General features: G+C 38.3%; 1 protein-coding gene across 1 annotated transcript in view; it reads left to right on the plus strand.

The window, feature by feature from the left end:
• Positions 1-20538, plus strand: part of LOC103179634 (adhesion G protein-coupled receptor B2) — a 175245-nt gene that overhangs the window by 55307 nt on the left and 99400 nt on the right. The window contains exons 7-13 of the mRNA XM_042338794.1: positions 5387-5551; positions 9139-9240; positions 13311-13417; positions 17955-18149; positions 19219-19287; positions 19418-19526; positions 20392-20538. Coding sequence (XP_042194728.1) covers positions 5387-5551; positions 9139-9240; positions 13311-13417; positions 17955-18149; positions 19219-19287; positions 19418-19526; positions 20392-20538 — 894 coding nt within the window. The remainder of the gene's footprint in view (positions 1-5386; positions 5552-9138; positions 9241-13310; positions 13418-17954; positions 18150-19218; positions 19288-19417; positions 19527-20391) is intronic.

The raw sequence follows: 20538 nt of genomic DNA on the forward strand, positions 1-20538 counted from the left end.
GTACTGAAAGGGAATTTTGCAATATAATTAATTCCGGTTTCAACTTAAATATGAACTGTCAGGAGACATTTTTTGATCTTATTAATGAGCCATTCAAATGATTAAAGAGAATTTAGAAACATCCAATATCAGAGTCCTGAGTAAACAGATGCACATGCATAGAACTCTGATTTCCAAACTCTGTTTTAATTAGAATTACTGCTCAGTTCCCAGTCAAATGTAAATCAGGACACCTTTCTACCCCTGAAACTGAATTGACCTTAACACCTTTTCCCTCTTCTCCCACACTCACCCCTGGCTCAGAAGATAACTATCTAATCCATCCCCCAGTGCCTTCGCCTCGCTTCCTCCCTTTCCTCCTTCAAGGCCGGTCTCAAGGCCTTTCTCTTTGACCGAGCCTTCAGCTCTCCTCTCGATTCTCTACCCCCTCCTCGTTCCCTCCCTTCCCTCTGCTCACCCTGACCATTTCCCCCCTGCTCGGGTCCTGACCCAACTGTCCAGAGCCTTGGGACGTCCTCCCGACGTGAAAGGCGCTCTATAAATGGAATCTTGTTGTTGTTGTTGTAATCCTCTGCATGAGTGTGTCAATTCTCGACTTTGATTCTACTGCCTAAATTCAACGTTGTGTGAAGCAGCGGTGGAATAAATTGCAATCATTTGTTTTCCAGGGATGTTGGCTTTTCAGGAAGTGATACATTCCTCAGGAAGTTAGGTCTGCAACATTTATCTCTTCGGTAAAAGTAAATTGTGGCAGCACATTTTCAGTTAGTACCCTGGAACTGTAAATTTCCCCCATTTAAACCTTTTAATTGTTTTTCTGATGTCCGTCAAACAAATCCGTGACGAATGGTTCCTGAGTAAGATGGCTCACTTTACCGGCCACATTCCAGGCTGCTGGCATTCTGACATTTTAATCTGTCGGTCTCAATCACTGTGAGTTTTTGTAATTTTTTGAATAAGTTGAGTGTCTGTTAAAGTAATGAAGTGTTTGGAATGAAAGCGGCTGCTTCAGAATGAGATGGAGTGGAACAGGAAACAACTGATGAACAATGGAAGTGAAACAAAGAAATACAGCTAATCTAAGAGAATCTTATAATTGAATCAATTGCTTCTGCATTAAAAAAGAACCCACAGAGGCAGGAAGATGGTAGCAATGCTTTCACGCATTTCATGCTGAGTTGTGCTGTTTGTGAAGAATCTCGCAAGGGGTTCCTGGTCCCTGCTCTCCACCCAGTGAGGACTTAAACCTGCATTTGTTGTACGTCTAATGACCAACTAGTGACTACGTTCCTGGGGATGGGGCAGTTATAAGTGAATTTCCCTGTAACTGAGCCAGTTTAAGGCATGGCTGGCAATGGGATATCAAAATGAAAGCAATCTTTTGGAGCAGTCTGAGCAATTTGGATACAGTTTGGATTTGTAATGGCAAGCTTTGCAGGTATAACTGTTAAACTCTAGCAATACCCAAATTCACACTTTGGGGACTCTGGAGACCAACTAACACCGGGGATAACCCTTGTTCCTCTTCTCTTCATTGCCTCTAGGGCCTGAGAGCCTCTATGTTGTAGTGACCAGAACTCTATGCAATATTCCAGCCTGACCAGAACATTTTATAGCTTGAATACGACATCCGGGAATCTACACTCAACTCATTTTGGCAAAGTGGCCCAGTGTCCTGTTTGCCTTGTTCATTGCTGTCTCACCCCTTTTCGAGCAATGATTTAACCTACGCTACTTAATCTCTTTTAACTTCCCCTTTGGCAAGTTCTATCCCACTCTTGAAGTACACATTTGTCCCATATGGAATACCGTACATTTATTTGTGTTAAACTTAATTTACCAGTTATGAGCCCATGTGTGCACATTCTATCAAGGTCTCTGTACGATCTTTGATGCCTTTCTGATTTTACAGTTCCCTGCAAATTAAATCTGAAATAACTAATTCATACTGACTGGATCTGCAGTTTACATAAGGAACAGGAGGGGTGCGAGTACAGACTCCCAAGGCCACTAATTTCCCCTCCACCTTCACCCCCCCACCACCATTTTGACACAACTCCCCTGACAAAAAGTCTATGCTTCTTAACCTTCACCAAATTCTGAATACAGTGTCTTGTTATCCAGTGGCCACAGTTTGTCAAGGAGTATTTCATATGGTTATTTGTCAAATGCCTTTTGGAAAACTTGATATATTACACGATATGGCTTCCCACTCTCATTTTGGGGTGTCGCCTCCTCAAAAAAGAGTATACAATATTGGTCAGAAAAAACTTACCCTTCTCAACTCATATTGGTTGTCATTTATTAGATTAGTTTTAAACCTGTAATTTTATATTTTCTTTCTGATGATTGACTCCATATTCTTCCAATTATTGAGGTTAGACTAATGGGTCAGTAGTTGTCAGGTATGCTTCTGTCACCTTCATTGAATGTGATGAAAAAACATCTGCCTGTTTCCAGTCTGTTGGAACTTCTCTGTGATGATTGACTCCTTCATAATGTTTATTAGTGCTGCACAAATCTCCTGTCATCCAACGTACCCTAGGATCAGTTCATCCATTCTGGGAGATTAATTAGTTTCAAACCACTTGAGCCTTTCCAGAATCTCAGCTCGAACAATATTTGCTGGATGTTGGAGAGCATAAACAATTAGTGGTTAAAAAAAAATTCAGGAAGTAGTCATTTAATGTGTTTACTACCTCGTGTTCATTGTTATTTTCAACCCCATTTGAATTCCTTAGGGTTGTAATCTCTTCCCTAACTACCCTCTTATTGTATCATGGAACAAATGTTATGACTTTATAGTTGAATTTGCTGCTTTTTTCCTTTCCAGTTACTTTTTGTTTCCCCAAATCTTTTTTTTTTACCTTTCTATGGAGTCTTATAGTCAATCCAGTAGTCATCTTTCCCCCTAACAGCTTTATATGTCTTCCTTTTATTCTTTATCTCTCTTTTTCATTTCCGGTTGATCCAGTTTTGGTATGTTTTTGTATATTATGTATTAAGCACTCCGATACGTAGTCTGGAGTGAAGGGTGCTATATAAATGCATGTCGTTGTTGTTGTTTTGGTTTATTTTGTCCCTGCTTCACTTGGATATGTTCTTATCCTGCAGGTCCTGTATAATATTTTTAAGAATGTCCATTTATCCTCAACTGATTTCTCCCCGAGTCATGTCTCCCTGTCTATGTCTCCTAGCTCAGCCCTCATATTCCATTTGCCTGCCTAAACTTGTGCACTAAAGTTTGGCTGCGGTCACTGATACCTCGCGCAATCAACTATTTATACTCTCTAAATAGTTTTAGGGCTCGAAAGAGAAACACGAGTAGAATTTATGACAAGGTCGTGCTTTCTGTTTTATACTTTAATGAAAACAGTTGGTTAAATCCTTCTCTCCTCCCCAGACAGTCAAATATATCAAATGCAGCCCCAAAGTCAAGAACTCTCTCCTTCAATCCCTCCGTCTTGTCCCCATTTTCAGAACACACCTTAAGACCTTCCTCTTCGACCTGCTTCCCCCAGCTCGCCCCCAGGCTGCACTACTGTTGGGTGCTCTGAGGCGCTACCCTGTGTGAAAAGTGCAAGTTGTTGTTGTGCAGGAGCTGGTTCCCTTGTTGTACACACCATAACAGTACTCAAATGGTTCTGAATCTTCAAACTGCATTCATAGACATACAAGGATTTACCTGCTCTCAAATAATGTCATCAAACTTCTAGGTTCATTATGTTCTCGGCTTTTCCCTCTTTGCTTTACTATCCATTGTGGCAGTGCATAAATTCATTAACATGCTGTGCCACACAACTGCTATTTAATTAGTTTAGATAATCTGATTCATAACATCAGCTGGAATATTGGAATCATTTTACTCAGGAATGTTAATGTAACCATGAACAGGGCAGATCAGGAATTCAAATAATAGAACTATACAATAATCATCGCAACACAGAATCTTTCGTTGTCAGCCTCTTACCTCTGGTGAGAAGATTGTGGATTCAAACTACACATCAGATCTTGAACTCACAGGGTGTAAAAATAGAAGGGGGGTTTTCTTGCAGTCTTGGCCAGCAGTACCTTGGATAAATTGGCCAATCACTTGAATATTTGTGGGACATTGCTGTGTGGAAATTGGCTGCTGCATTTGTTTATAAATACTTCAATTCACTCTTTATATTTTTTGTAAATGCTTTGAGATGTTTCAGCAATGTATGCACTGTATAAAATGAAAAATGTTCCATCAATATTTAAATGATTCCATACCAGAGATTATATCACTGAACAAATGTTGTCACTGGTCGAAAAATTAAGACTATCATTGTGAAATAATCTATACTGAGCGAATCTAGCTTGCTCTTGTCATCTCCATATGGAGAGTGGGGACTGACATGTACCTCATTTTACAGTGTGAAGATCCACAAACAACTACCTCAAACCACGTTTAATACCAAATAGATGATCACATGAAGGTGTATATATTCTGGCTATATCTCAAACTAAGCAGGGAAACTCTTCTTCCAATAAAAAGCTTGCAATCACCCCCATTCAACAATGACAATAACAGAGGTGACATATTGGAGCAAAATGCAAACAGGCATGAACTGGGATATAAGAGCAAAACAAGAGAACTCCCAGGGAATACAAGGAAACATAGAGAGAGCAAAAAAAAGCTTTAAGCACACAGCAAGAGAGAACTAACAGAGAGCGAGAGAGAAGTAACCAACGGAGACAGAGGAATGAAACTGGATGACAAAAAGAAAAAGAAACAAAGAGCAGAAGCTAAAAGGAAAACTGGAGAAAGAAAATTTTATAGTTAGAGAAACAATACAATATTTCAAAAATATTATACTCCTTGATATATAATTAGTCACGTATTACAACATGAAGACTGAATGTTGCGATTTTGGTTTAGAATGTAGTTTGGTCAAATCATAATATTTTAAAAGTTTCCAATGAATTGAGAAAGAGTAATTTCAGGTTAGAATTTGATTTCAAATGGAAAGTCAGAGGATCAGCCATCGTCACTACACCGAAGGGAATTTTAGTGATGTGATTTAATTGATCTTAATGAGGATGCGAATACTGGGATTATGACTCTCACTACACCTGTATGGAACACAAATAGCTACTTTAATGAAAAACATAATGTTCATGGCTATGATGTATATATTTTACATATAGTGTGTATATCACCTATGTGGGATTTAATGCATAGAGTTTACTAAATAACTTTCCCATGTTTGACAACCTCTGGAATCTTAAGCACTGAGAGGCATTCCACCAGCAACACAAGACAGGGTAAACTACGCTAAGCACTAGATATGGCTGTTTTGCTACCGACTGTGGCAAATTAATCATTCTAATATGTTAATGGCTTTTTATTATTTTTAAGCTGATGGAAAATGGGGTTCATGGAACCATTGGAGTTTGTGTTCCAAGACCTGTGACAGTGGCTGGCAGCGACGCTTTCGAATGTGTCAAGGTACAAGTGTCAAAGGATACCCTTGTGAAGGGTCAGGGGAGGAAGTCAGAACATGCAATGAAAAAAGATGCCCAGGTAGGCAGATCACATTTCATGTTATTTTATCTCCACTCAGAGTTCTGTATTACTTTGTAGTCTTTACAGATCTTTATTCACCATATATTTACTTTTGTTCCTCCAGTGCCCTGGCACGAATTTCCAATGTGACGGGCGCGATACAAGTGTAATTTGTCATAATTAAATTCAGTGTGGCCACTCAACTTTGGACAGTCATCTACAATATTGCCAGATTCTGCATGTGTTTTTGAGTAGCAATCCTTGATATACAGTTAGGTTTTAGAGTGGTTCAACCTCAACGCTGTAACTATACCAACACCATCTGGCAAACCCAGATTCAAAACAGTTTCTGCAGCCCTTTTATCAGCTCAAGCAGATCAATTAGACTAGCACCATTGTATGTTTTGATTAGCAAGAAATTGTGAATTCCTTTTTAATGTATTTTCTGGTTCTTATCTTCAGAGCAGTCTGTGCAACATCAAAGCAATATTGCAGTGTATATAAACACAACCTGGAAAGTCAGGCTTCAGTTTACTTAGATCAAGCAAATACATTTTTGGATAACGCTTCCACGTAAATATAGTTGTATGTTCCCCTGAAGATCCACCCACTGAGATTACAGTTTTGCTGTTTGTACCTCTATATTACATAGAACCATTTAATTGTTACATTATTTAGATGTCATTTTAGTTGCTAGTACTCTCTGAGTCAGAAGGTTGTGGGTTCAAAGTCGAGATTAATAAACCAGTGCAGTGCCAGGAAGTGCTATGGTGTTAGAGTTGCAATCATTTGATGACATGATAATCTGAGGTCCAATACACTTGTTCAGATGAACATTAAAAGTACTTTATGGTTGTTTGTGGGAGATTGCTGTATGCAAATTAGTATACACAGTCACTTCTCTTTACAATAAATCCTGTGTAACACTGAGATATTTTGATGTTGCGATAATACATGGAGAGAAAGCACATTCCATTCCAATACACATCCATGTGTAGGTGGGATGCATGGAATTCTCGGTTTGATTTGGATACTCTTAAGCATGGTGATGTGTTTCCCCATGTGTCAGACACCCGGCTAATCAACAAAATAAGAAGTATTATTTTTTAACAAGCTTCTTATTAAAAGCCTTGTAAAAATCCAAATGACCACACCCACAGCATTACCTTCATCAATTCTCTGAATCATTTTGTCAAATCCATGATGTCTGTCTTCAATCGGCTCATGTCTTTCTAAGTGGTTATTAATATTATCCTGTTTAACATCCTGTAAATGTTTTCCCGCAGGATGTTAGGCTGACTGGTCTACAGTTACTCAGCTTATCCCATTCTTCCTTATTGAACAGAGGTGTTATGTCAGAAACCCTCAAGTCTTCAGGCAGACCATTACACCACACAATCCACCCCTTCTACGGGTGGGCTTTCAGCTATTCTGCTCCACTCTCTGGAACTCAATTACGGAGTCCCTCAGAATCTCTTTCAAAGCCCACCTCAAGACTTGACTTAACCTTTTGACTGGACTTTCGGTCATTTGTCTCCTCCCCCAACCTCTTCAGTTTACATTCCTGGCTCGGGTGCCCATTCAGCAGTGTAAAGCGCTTTGAGAGTTCTCCCAATGTAGTTCTTTATATAAATGTGAATTGTATTGTAAAACATTGTACCAAATATTATTCAAAAGATTGCAGTTAAAGTATCTTTCTGACCTCTTTCAGGATCTTCGGAGTTTCACTTTGAGTTTTTAGTTCACTATAATTCTTGCATCTCCTTCGCTGGTGTATTCGTTCCTCACTATCACACTCTTCTTAAATACAGACAAAGTACCCATTCCATATCTGTGCTATACCCTTACCTTCCATGACTAGATTTCCCTTTTTGACTATAATTAGACCAGCTGCTCCTTTATTCTTTTGTTTTTTATACATTTATAAATACTTTGATACTTTTCTTTATGGTTCCAGCCAGCCTTTCCTCATCTCCCATCTTGGCCCTTCTGATTTTTTTCTTTACTTCAATTCTATATTTTCGATACTCTGCCTGGTTTCTTATCTTTTAAATCTTATTTTCATTTCTCTATTCATCCAAGGAACCACGGTTTAACTTTATTTCTCTATTCATGTAAGGAACCATGGTTCAACTTTACTTGTTACTCATAATCTGCACCCTATTCATCTCATACTTGTTCATCTATTGTTCTATCTGCCAGCTTTTCTATCTAATTTATCTGTGCGAGCTGTTTTCCATCCTTCATGAATATGTTTTTTCTACTCGAGTACCTTTGTCCTTAGCTATTTTCCCTCTTTTTATTTGTTTACATCAAATCTATTAATGTGTGGTCTCTGTTTGTTAGTTACGCACCAGCTCTCACATTACTCTCTTGTCCCATTTCATTTTCTAGAATAAATCATTCTTTCTAGATGGACTGGAAACATTCTGATTAAAAATAATACTCACACATCAGCAAACTTCCTTTTTTTAACCACTCAAATATTCTTTGACCCAGTCCATTTTAGGATAAATCAAGACCTAATTTGTATGATTCAGTTATTTCTGCACATCCCCCGAACTTGTCTACAGATCTCTTGCTCCATCTCATTTCCACTGTTCAGTGATCTATAATACGTTCCCAACAGATTACTACTGCCCTTTGATTTTCTATCCAGATAGATTAAATCTTTTCACCAACACTTCATCATCCATATGTTTCAGTGCAATCTTTGATTAATATTCTCCCCCATCGCTTTTTTCCTACTCAGTCTCCTAAAAAAGTTGGTAACCAGAAACGTTAAACTCCAAGAGTTGTTTGGATTAAACCAAGTCTCTGATTGTGCCGAGACCCTACAGAGGAGAGCGACTAGCATGATCCCAGTATCAGAGGAATTATGAGCAATAATTAGACAAGCTAGGGCTCTTCAGTCCTTAGAGAAGAAAACTGAGGTAGGATCTCATAGAGATTTATAACACTTTAAATGGAATTGAAAAAGTAAACCCAGAATAGTGCTTTAGGATAGAAAACAATAGGACATAGGTTTAAAGTTGCAAAGGGCAATTTCAAGACAGATACTAGGATTTTTGCTTTACTCAGAGGATAATTATCAACTGGAACGAGTTGCATGAAGGTTGAGGCCAGGAATTTGGACTTGTTTAAAAAGAAGCTTGATGCTGTGATGATGAGGGACAGCAGGGTGGGTGTTCTGAAGTGATGAAATCAGATGAGTTGAACGCTTTCTTCATGCAAACCAATTTTGTGATCTTGATATCAAATGCAAGGTTTATTATTATGATTGCATCAATGAAACATGTCAAAGATCTTCACAAGATTTTACTGTACAATTTTGTGATTGTATCCCATCAACAGAGAGTTTACAAATAGCAATGTCCCACAAACAACCATGAAGTAATGACTAATTGTACCTGGGGGATTGTTTGCCAGGACTCCAAGCCAGTACTTACTTTAAAAATGAGTTAAGCAGTAACACCTCTCTCAAAGGGAAGTCACATTTAGTTCCACTTATTCCGGACAGTGATATTTGGATTCTTATTTATTGCGAGAAATTGCTTATTCCTCAAGACTTTTAAGCAATGCAATTAATTGTGTCTTTTCTGCAGCTCCCCATGAGATGTGCAGAGATGACTACATCATGGCAATGACCTGGAAGCGGACTGCAGCTGGCGAACTCGTCTATAACAAATGCCCTCCGAATGCAACAGGTAATATTGCAACAGTAAGGATACTGTGTGTTGAGGCTATCCTTTCCTGTGCATTTTTCTTTCCGGTTCAGACATAATCATCAATCTCACATAATAATGACTGTATTTGTACACTTGAGCAAAGGAGGAGATAATTGCACACCCAAACCCACTAAAATTCTAAATGAGATTACGCGTCTAAAAAGAGTTGTTTGGTTGCTAATGTTGGTATCATCCTTGTGAACCCATGCTACACTCTCTCCATAGGAAGATTATCATACTGAGCCAAAGAATGAAATGGGTTTAATCAGATAACAGTCATTATAGCACAAAAGCATGTTAGAGTACAGGTGAAATGTATTCATTAGTGCATTATAATTCACACTGGACGTAGAGCAAATCATCATTAAGGAATATAAATGCTATGTGTTTCACACACTGCTTGTCGAGGCAGCCTGACTGTTTAGATGGAATCAGTGAGTTTAGAATAAACATTCAGAGCTGAACCTTTGACATTATTAGGTATTATTCTATTCTATCAGATTGTCATTTGGGGTCTAAAATGAGGCAATTCTTTAGAAATTCTGCCAGGTTACAAGAATTGCTGTTAGAAATGCTCCATTTTAGACTCCATTGTTTTGTTTGAATTCTTCAGAGAGCTACCATCTGAAGTTCACATTAATACTATAGGCTCAAATTACCTCAGAGAGCCTTCAATGCTGTTTTCACGTGCATGTTGTGTTGCCAAATAGCTGCCCGAGTTACTCCAACATGACACATTTTTACTGCTAATAGGTATGGGTAATAGCTATGAGTAAGTGATTTCATTGTGAACTTGCAGTTCCTGCAGAAGCACAATTTACTAAGCATCATCCATTTAAAGTCAAATTGTTTCTATGAGAATGTTATGATGCACATAGCCATTCATATTCTGTAATGATATTTTGCTCCATGTACGTGGTGTGAATTTTAATATACTGATGAATGAATTTCTCCTGTGCTTTGTAACATGCTTTTGTGCTGTAATGACTGTTTAATTCAAGTCATTTTATTTTTGCTAAATATTTTCCTGTAGATGATTCAAGGTCATTTGGCCAAATTATATGAGCAGCCTGGAATTACGAAGCATTAGAGGCTGTGGATTTGTTCTTGTGATTCCCAATTTTTGCAGAATTTTAGGAGATGGCGAGCTTATACCAAACACCTCCTGGGATGGGAAATGAAAATTAGTTAATTAACTGAATGTCACTCTTGCCTGCTGATTAAGACCACATGCTTTTAGAGAAGCATAGTAGCCGATAAGGTAAAACGATTCAAGTCCACTGTCTTGAAATAATGCTTACATTTTATATAGCTCATTTCACATTGGGAGGATGTCTCACAGTGGTTCGCAGGATATACTGTAAAGTGTAAAGATTGTATTTGTAGGCGAATGCAGCAGGCTATTAACACACAGCTATGTCCCACAAACAGTCGTGCAGTGAATGTCCAATTTTATCTGGGGGCTGTGGCCAGAACAGGGAACAATTGCCATCTCTTTTTGAATACTGCCATGTTCAACAACAACAACAAATTATATTTGTATAGCGCCTTTCATGATAGGAGGACGTTGTACCAAGATGATGGGAAAATGCTGATTACAGAATAATACAATATGTGTAGTGCCTTTCACCTCATGACCCCATAACAAACTTGACATTGCTGGCTGGGCATCCGAGATAAAGGTGGAAGTTGACGAGGGTGGGGTGGGGAAAGATAACTGAAATCATGGTCAAAGAAGTACGCCTTGAGATGGGCCTTGAACACAGGGAGGGGCTCTAGAATGAAGTTCCAGAGAATGGGCAGAATGACTGGAGGTCGGGTGGATAGGGCAGAGGACAAGGAGCAGGACAGTGATCACTGAATCAAGGGATTAGCCTGGTTGGTATGTTGTAGGGGGCCTAGAGTTTGGGTGGGTGGGGGCGGGGTGATCCAATTTTAAGCGCTCTGAGAAGGGCGCTGTATAAGTGCAAGTTGTTGTTGTGACTGAGATGCATGAAAACACCAGCATGGACTTTGTGGGACCCAATGGTTTAGTTGTGTAAGAATGGACCATGAACTACGTGTGCCTGAAGCTGTTAAATATATATTCGGTGTATATATACTACCTATTTACTATAACAACGACATGGTTTGTAGCCGGCCCACAACTTTCTGAACCATAAGCTGAGGATTTATTGGCTTGCTGCTCTCCAGCATATTCTAGTCATGGGTATGTTTCTTTAGCACCTTTATAAACTATGTTTTTTTCCCCAATAAAAATGCAGCTTTGTGTGAAAAGATATTAAATTGCACGAAGGCAATTCAGTTGGAGTTCCAGTTGGAGTTCCAGTTCTAAAATGTCAGTCCTGACAATGCCATGGTGTGATCATATCAATAAAGTAGATTTTTAAGCAAGGTCTAGACATCAGTTCATTAAAAATTGAATGATATTCAGTGCGTTATTGAACTCTGTGAGAAGGATACAAACCTTGCACAAAACATTGCTGAATGTCTGGCATGATTGAGGAGTACTGGGACAAGGGCAGTTATTATAGTTTTGTACTGTTAATGGTCAGCCTTGCTCAGTTGCTGGCATTCTGAATCATAACCCTGTAGGTACAAGCTCAATTTCAGGCATTTGAGCTCACATTCTTACTCACATTTTACCCAGAATATACACAGTCAATCTACTTTATAGTATATTCTGTGAAGCGCTTTGAGATGTCTCAACAACATGATAAGGTGCTGTATCAAATGCAAGAATTATTATTATTGTTATTATTGTACTACTCCAGAGCAGTGCTAGTGGAGCGCTGCAACATCAAAGGTATCATTATTTTATGACGCATTAAATCAAGTTCCTGTCTTTCCATTTAAATGGATGTTAAAGATACCATGACACTGTTTAAAAAGAAGAGAGTTTCTCCCAGTGTTCTGATCACCAATTGGTTATTCACTTCAGGAAAACAAGAGAAGCCGATCAAGTCTGTTCCACCAGTTTATTAAATGTTGGTAGATCATTTAATTCCAATTTAACTCTCTTTTGCCTTATTATTAATCACAAGATCACAGATCGGTTTAAATGAAAAAGGGTTTTTGGCCTATCCAATCTCATCTCTCCAGAACAACCACCTGAAAATTAAACTGCTTTTTAAATAAGTCCCACTGTCTTGGCCTGAATGACCTTTCCTGGCCACTTGTTCCAGTCATTGATTATCCTCTGCGTAAAGAAAAACATCATGGAATCTGTCCTGAAGTTGCCCATTGCAACTGTAAACCTGTGTCTTCTTGTCATCGTTATTTGTGAGGCATTCATATGTGTAAACTAATAATAATAATACTTGCATTTGATATTGTGCCTTATCATGTTGTTAAAACGTTGCAAAGCTTTTCATAGGATACAGTGTAAAGTGGTGAGACTGTGTATTTTGTGGGTGAATGAGGCAACCATTGTGGTACAGCAATGCCCTACAAATAACCATGGAATTGGTGACCAATTTTATCATAGAATCATAGAATTATACAGCACAGAAGGAGGCCATTCGGCTCATCAAGTCTGCACCGGCTCTTTCAAAGACCTATCTAAATCAATCCCACTCCCCACTCTCTCCAATAGCCTTGCTAACTTATCCTCCCCAAATACTTATCTGGAAGATTGTTGGCCAGGACACCAGGAGACACTCCCTTCTCTTTTTGAATAGTGCCATGGGATCTTCAAAGTCCACCTGGACAGACACAAAGGACCTCGGTTTAATGACTCATCCAAAGGATGCAGCACTGATAACTTAGCCACCCCAGCACTGCAATGGAGTCTCAGCATAAACTATATGGGTTACAAGTCCCGAGGTGGGTCTTAAACCCACAACCTCCTGACTCAGATTTGTGCTACCAATTGAACCAGATTGATACACATAATAGATGCTAATTTGCCTACAAAATATTCAGTAGCTAGACAGCAAATACCTGTGAAATATGTTGGATGTTTAAAACTGAAGAGGTGCTGTATCAAATGCAAGAACTATTTAATTGCAACGATTTGTATAATTTTGCTTCCTTTGCGTATTGCATAGGCTCTGCCAGCCGCAGATGTTTGCTGAACACTCGCGGAATCGCTTTTTGGGCCCCACCCAGTTTTGCCAGATGTGTGTCTCATGATTACAGGCATTTACACATAGCGGTAAGTGAAATTTATTTCCAAATCGATTAGAGTTTTAAGAAGATGGCATAAACACAATATCATTTCTCCATAACTCTGCAGTTTTGACATAAGAGTCATCAATAAATTAAAAGCCCATTATCTGCTGTAGTTGGGACTGACCCATTTGTGAATATGGATACGGTGCAGATAATAATAATCCTTATATTTGATTTAGTGCCTTTCTCATCGGGAGGACGTCCCTAAGGGCTTCACAGGATACACTGTAAAGTGTGATGACTGTGTATTTTGTGCACGAACATGCAAGAACATAAGAAATGCTAGACGATAAAAGATCAAGGTCCATCTCGTTCGCCTTTCACCTTCCTGGTGGTCGCATGCACATATGTCCCAAACTACCAATGACCTATATCCTAACCGCAGCAGCCAGTTTGTGGACAACAATGTCCTGCAAACAACCATAAAGTAAATGACCAATTTTATTTGGGGGATTGTTAGCCAGGGAACTGGGAGAGAGAAACTCCCTTCTCTTTTCGAGCAGTGCCATTGGATCTTTAATGTGATCCGATCCTGAACAGGCAGAGAGGGCCTAATGTCTCAACCGAAGGACAGCACCTCTGACAATGCAGCACATACCCCAGCACTGGACTGGAGTATCAGCTGAGACTTTGTGAGTCCCAAGGCCCAACCTGGGTCTTGAACTCATAACCTTTTGACTCAAAGGAGAGAGACTTACCAACTGAGCCAGTTTGACACACCGCAGGCAAAAGTTGCAAAGGTAATGTTTTACTTAAAAGGAATATTCCCAATCCACCATGTCGGACCTTTCTACATCAGCAGCTGCGGCATAGTCATGGCAACTTACACCAGTGGTGGTCTTAAAACAGACAAAAGTTCTGGAAAAGAAAAATAATCTTAGATTATAGTTCTAAGCATTTGAAAACTTGCTGTACTAAAGAGATACTCGCTTGACTTGTTATCCCGGATGCTGTCAAGTGGGAAACCTTTCTTTCTAACGAGACACTTTAACAAAAATGTAGGAGAACATTGAAATTTTATTATTGGATCAGAATTCATAAGGTCACAAGAAAAATGAAGAAGATTTTTTAGCTCATTTGAACTCATCCAGAATACCGATCCCCTCCTAAATTGTTTCTTACATGACTCAATACCCTGGTCTCTATCATCCATCTCGGTAACATTTTCCAACTGTTGATTAATAATAATATTAATAATAATAATAATAATCCTTGCATTTGATACAACACTTTAACACGTCAAAATGTCTCAAAAAACTTCACGGTTTTATATAAAATGTAGTGACTGTATTTCGTAGATGAATGTGGTAGCCAATTTGTGGGACCGATGCCCCACAAATAAGTGAAGGACCATTTATTTTTATCTGGAGATTTGTTGGCAAGGATACCAAGAGAATCTCCTTTCTTTTGTTAAACAGTGCCAGGGGTTCTTTAACATCGATATGATCAGGGAGTCAAGATCTCAATTTAATGTATCACCTAAAGAACCGCATAAACACTATAGTGCGCCAATGTACTGCGTTAATAATAGACATGATAATAATAAATAATAATAATCCTTGGATTTGATATTGCGCCTTATGTTTGGAAGGACGTCTCAAAGCATTAACAGGTTTTACTATGAAATGAGGTGACTGTATTTGAAGGCATCCGTGGCAGCACAATTGCACAAGGAGTTGTTCCGCAAACAGCCATGAAATGAACGACCAATTTTATTTTGAGGATTGTTGGCCAGGTTACCAGGAGAAATTCCCTTCTCTTTCCTAATAGCGCCACGGCATTTTTAATGTCCATCTGAACAGGCAAACAAGAGACGTCTCAAAGTGCTTCACAGAATATACTGTAAAGTGAATTAACTATATTTTGTGGGTGAAAGTTATTGTGTCTGTTGTATCTAGTTAGTGTTGATAGCTTTTTATGACGATCAGCCTCATTGCTCATCTATATAGTAATTTGATCAGAACACCCCCCCTCCACACTCCCCCCCCCCCCACAATTTGCAGTGGCCAGAATTGTACACAGTACCTTAGATCTAACATGACCAGAGTAATTTTAGGATATAAGGTCTAACAACAACAAATTACATTTGTATAGCGCCTTTCACATCAGGAGGACGTCCCAAAGTGCTGGTCAGTCAGGAAAACGCATCAAGATACACAAATAAATCATAATTAAATGTCATGATTAATTAACTTCTTTAATACAATACATAACAGTAATAAAAACAAATCGCTTTTTTTAATTTATGAAATGTAACCTGCATTGTTTAAAAAAGTTATGGGGAAAAAAAAGTAGAAATACAAATAAATCAGGGGCACTGGAATTTAAAGATTTGACAAATCACATGAGCAAGAAAGTAATTTAAAAACACAATTGAGCCTGGAGGAATCTTGACACCCTCCTGTCTATTCAAGTGGAACAACACACGCAGTTCACCACTGCAAATGATTACAAGCATCATGACAAGCTGTCTTGTGCTGTTCGGAAGCAACAAAGAACTTGCTACTTTAGCAATTAAATGAAATAACAGCCAAGTAACTACTCTTTTTGAAAAGATTTCACCTTTGTAGGTCTAAGATGACAGTCATTTTAGCCAAAATGCCAGCAAGGCTTCTTCAAATAACTTTCATTGTCACAAGTTGACAATGCAGAATGAGCTGGACTGTGTACATTCATCATCTCCAAAGAGATGCTACAAGCCAGATAGTTTCCCATCTGACTTGTGGCATCTAAACTGGCTTCCGTTTTAGCTGGAATCATGCAATGTAACAATGACACAGGGTCTATGCCAGATACTCGGAGAGTTGTATCCATCTTACTTATTTCAAAGGATACAGGTCCCTAAAGTGTGACTCTTACTCTGAACAAAATTCAGAAAGTTCCAGGGATTTCACCCAACAAAGATGAATCTAGAAGACGTTTGCCTGTTTTTCTCACGCAAGTTGACTGGAGCTTTCTTCACGTTTCACTTGTGTTCGAGTGATGCAGCATATAAACAGGCTATTCGAACAGGGTTGAAAAAGTGCAGAGAGTGACTAAATTAGAGTGGCTAATCCCTTCTCTCCGCTTGGATCAGCACAAGTTATCCTGTGTGCTGCATCCCTGTCTACAATGTGTGCTGGGGACTTAGCAGATGACTCCATGAAGGTTCTTCCAATAAGTTTAACGACCCTCCAGCCCCAGGAATTGGCTGCCAATAGTAGATACATATGGGTTGTATTACACTCTAAATTTGGTGTTGTTTGAACATTACAACAGATTAAAAAAACTTCTGCTGATCTAAGAGATTTTGACTCTCGCCCTTATACATTCTCAAATTTGTTTTTGCTGTTCCTCTGTACATTTATTTGCAAACTGCAATAAATTGACAATAAATTGTCTGTAACTGCAGTTTACACAAATCCTGGCTCAATCAGAATATGTTTTAGCAACATAAAGCTGTTTTTATCAATTTGGCTGCAGTGAATTTTACAACCAGAGCTGGGGGCTTTTACACCACATTTGCGAGTTCTTAATGTTTTCATCTTTTCTAAATACAATCTAAATTCGTCACTTATTTGTTCTTCTATACCTTTGTTGGATGGATCTGAAATGGCTAACTTTCCGCACAAGGGGCAAGCTATTCTTTTTAATTTTTGAGCAGGAAGAAGAGCCAGACAATCTAGTGAGTGATTCTCTACTCACCAGTAAATTTACTGACCTTGGCAGGCGAGAACATTGTATTCTCTGCTCGTTGGCAATTTTCCCGACAGTGGCACTGTGAGCTTATATAGGATCCTCAGAGAATCACCCCCAGTGTGTTATTTTCATTATAATCAAATGATTTACCCATATGAGCAAACATAAAAAATGATTTGCCAATATTTTTGTGGGAATATCATGTACCCATCTATCTGCTGGGAAGATTGAACTAAACATTTTATTTGGAACTAACTGAGGTTTTCATCCTCGTGGTATTTCATCAATTTAAACTGTAATAAAGATACAGTTGAGCCACATTATTGTGAACTAATGAGAACCGGCAAGTTCTTGTTCTGTCGTGTCCAGGTCTATTGATTTGAAGTACAACTTCTCCTTTTCCATTTTGATGCCTACCCATAAAAAATAGTTTCTCAAAATAGATTTCATCTGAATTAATGTGAGCATTAAAGAGGAGATCACCCAGAATTCTTGAAACCTAATTTTCTGCCTTTTAGATGCAGCATTTGAGATATCATTCTGTCTATCTTTTGCAGCTCGCACTCAAAATAATAAGCTCTGTCCTGTGTTTGGAATAAGCAAAACATTAAACTCTAAGAACAATAGTTAGTGTAATTATCAGGCATATTTATTACTTGTGTTTCTCGAAGTTGTTCATTTTCATGAAATAATTGAATCCATTATGAATCACTTTCTTATTTCATTTGTAACTGTGGTGTATTTACACTTCATTTAGAATCAATCTAATTTAGAATCAACAACATTTTAAATGTGATGTATATGATGATAATGTACCAAATGTGAGTATCTGTGTACTATAGATCCGAGAGCACCTTGCCAAAGGACAGCGGACCCTGGCGGGAAAGGGGATGTCACAAGTTATAAGGACTATGCTGGATTTAATGGAGAGAAAGAGTTTCTACAGTGGCGATCTCTTGTTCTCTGTTGATATATTACGCAATATTACTGATACATTCAAGAGAGCCAGCTATATTCCTATTTCTGATGATGTTCAGGTGAGGGATTTTATCGTATACAAAATTTAACTTATGATGTTGCATGCAGTAATATTTACGGAAGTATTTCCTTTCTGGTAACCTTCTAAGAGGAAAATATTGTGACGCTACTGCAGAATCTTATATCATATTCTTTTATTCCTCCATAGCGATAAACTTTGGTACCCCTTTACGTCACATCACTTCTGCTGAACTTAGATAGCTGTCCCTATTGTTGAGAAAAATAGAAAATGAACTAGTTTGTTAACAATTCCATGGATAATTGACCATAAACAGCTGGCAGTGTAATTTGGCAAGTAATTCAATAACACGGTTCTTTTGACATTCATAAATCACTCGAGTTTCATTCAAAGTTTATGAAAATGTTGTTATCAAATCGGCTTCTACCACCCTTTCAGGCTGTTTCCTTCCTTGATGGACTGGAAACATACTGATCCAGAAAGTTATCCTGCACACATTTCAGGAATCCTTCCCCCTCCTTGCCCTTTACACTGTTACTTTGCCAGTCTATGATAATTAAAGTCCCCCATTATCACTACTTTTGCATCTTTCTGAAATCTGCTGCAGATTGGCTTATCTATGAAATTATCATTGTGTAACTCATTGCCAGTTGTCTATTGTCCTGGGGATTTGTTTAATATGTGGTGGTAGAAATTCTTGTTGGTTTACCTTCACGCAAGTATTATTCTTCATCTCCCATCTCCAGCTCTGTCAGTCTGAATAATCATATTATACAATACAATTAGTACAATTTCCATATGCACAAATGCTTTTTGTAATTATTACTAATTACATTAGTTTCAAAATGTGTTTTTTTCCTCACACCCAGGCTTACCCAGTTAATATGAAATTAGACTCTTATCTGAGATGATTTTCAACCTATTGATTTCAATATGTAAGAATATTCCTTTTTTTGTTTTTCCAACAGAATAGTGAGAATAAAGAAAGGGTCCTATCAGCGAATGTTATCTAGTGGGTAGGAAAGTCCTTTTGAAACGATAATAACTTAAAAAGAGAGTGGTGTCAAATTAATAGGTGAATTTTCTTTGTGCTTTCTTTATTTACTCAGAGATTTTTTCAAATTGTCAGCTACATGCTTGAAGCAAAGAACAGGGCTAAATGGGGTGATGCACAGCAGGTAAGTTGGTGTTACCTATTAAAATAATTGCTGCAGTGAATTGTAAGAATAGCAGTTCAATTAAAAAAAATACTGTAGCTGCAGAGAATGTTAAGCCACAATTGCAATATTGGTGTTTTATTCCACACAGATTTCACCTGGTTCAGTCCACTTGATGCGGGTGATTGAAGACTTCATCCATATAGTTGGTGAGGGACTGAAAGTGTTTCAGAGTGCCCTGATAGTAACGGATAATCTTGGTAAGTGCAGCACATATGAAAGACTCATTATGTTCAAGCTGTGAAAAACATTTGTATTGGGAGATTTTTCCAAACTATGAGCCAGTTGATGTTCAATAGAGATAAAATAATAGACTTTCAGTTTTAGAGTGGGTATACTCCTCTCTCGCAGTCTCTGCAAAGTTAAATAGTTTAAATGAATATACTCTCATAATTCATTGGTAAGTTTACACTTTTATTATGAGCAATGCTAAATAACCCCACTCAACAAATCTGAATAAGTTAATGATTCCTCGTGTGTTTTTGCCATGTTTTACCCACAAAATGTACAGTCGATTCACTTTAAAGGATGTTCTGTGAAATGCTTTGAGACGTTTCAATGATGAGATGAGACGCTATATCAAATGCAAGCATTATTATTATTATTATTATTATTATTATTATTTGTGGAGTCCTGTAGCTCAGTGGTTAGAGCACTCGCTTTGCAAGTGAGAGACCTGAGTTCAATTCCAGGCAGAGGGCGAAACCTTGGGCAAGTTTCCTTACTCCACACAGAGCCTAATAATAATCCCTCCAAAAAACCAAAAACAATAATAAATTGGTCATTTTCAATCTACGACTGTTTGTGGGACATTGCTGTGCGCAATTGGCTGCCGCGTTCGCCCACAAATATACAGTCAATTCACTTTACAGTCTATTCTGTGAAGCGCTTTGGGACGTCCTCCCGACGTGAAAAGCGCTATATCAAATGCAAGGATTATTATTATTATTATTATTATCACTGCATCAAGCTGCTTCTTAAATGGGTTTAGTGCACTGTCCAGTGCCTTGGGATGTCCTCCCATATCAAATGCAAAGATTATTAATATTATTATTATTTTTTCAGTGACGAGTATTCAACGAGAGCCTGTGTCTGCTGTGTCGAGTGACATTAGCTTTCCTATGAAAGGCAGAAGAGGAATGAAGGACTGGGCGAGGTCCTCGGAAGATAAGCTTTTCATTCCAAAAGAGATTTTCATGCTTTCTTCTTCAG

This window comes from Callorhinchus milii, unplaced genomic scaffold (genome assembly GCF_018977255.1).
Source record: "Callorhinchus milii isolate IMCB2004 unplaced genomic scaffold, IMCB_Cmil_1.0 Scaffold10, whole genome shotgun sequence".
NCBI classification, from domain to species: Eukaryota; Metazoa; Chordata; class Chondrichthyes; order Chimaeriformes; family Callorhinchidae; genus Callorhinchus; species Callorhinchus milii.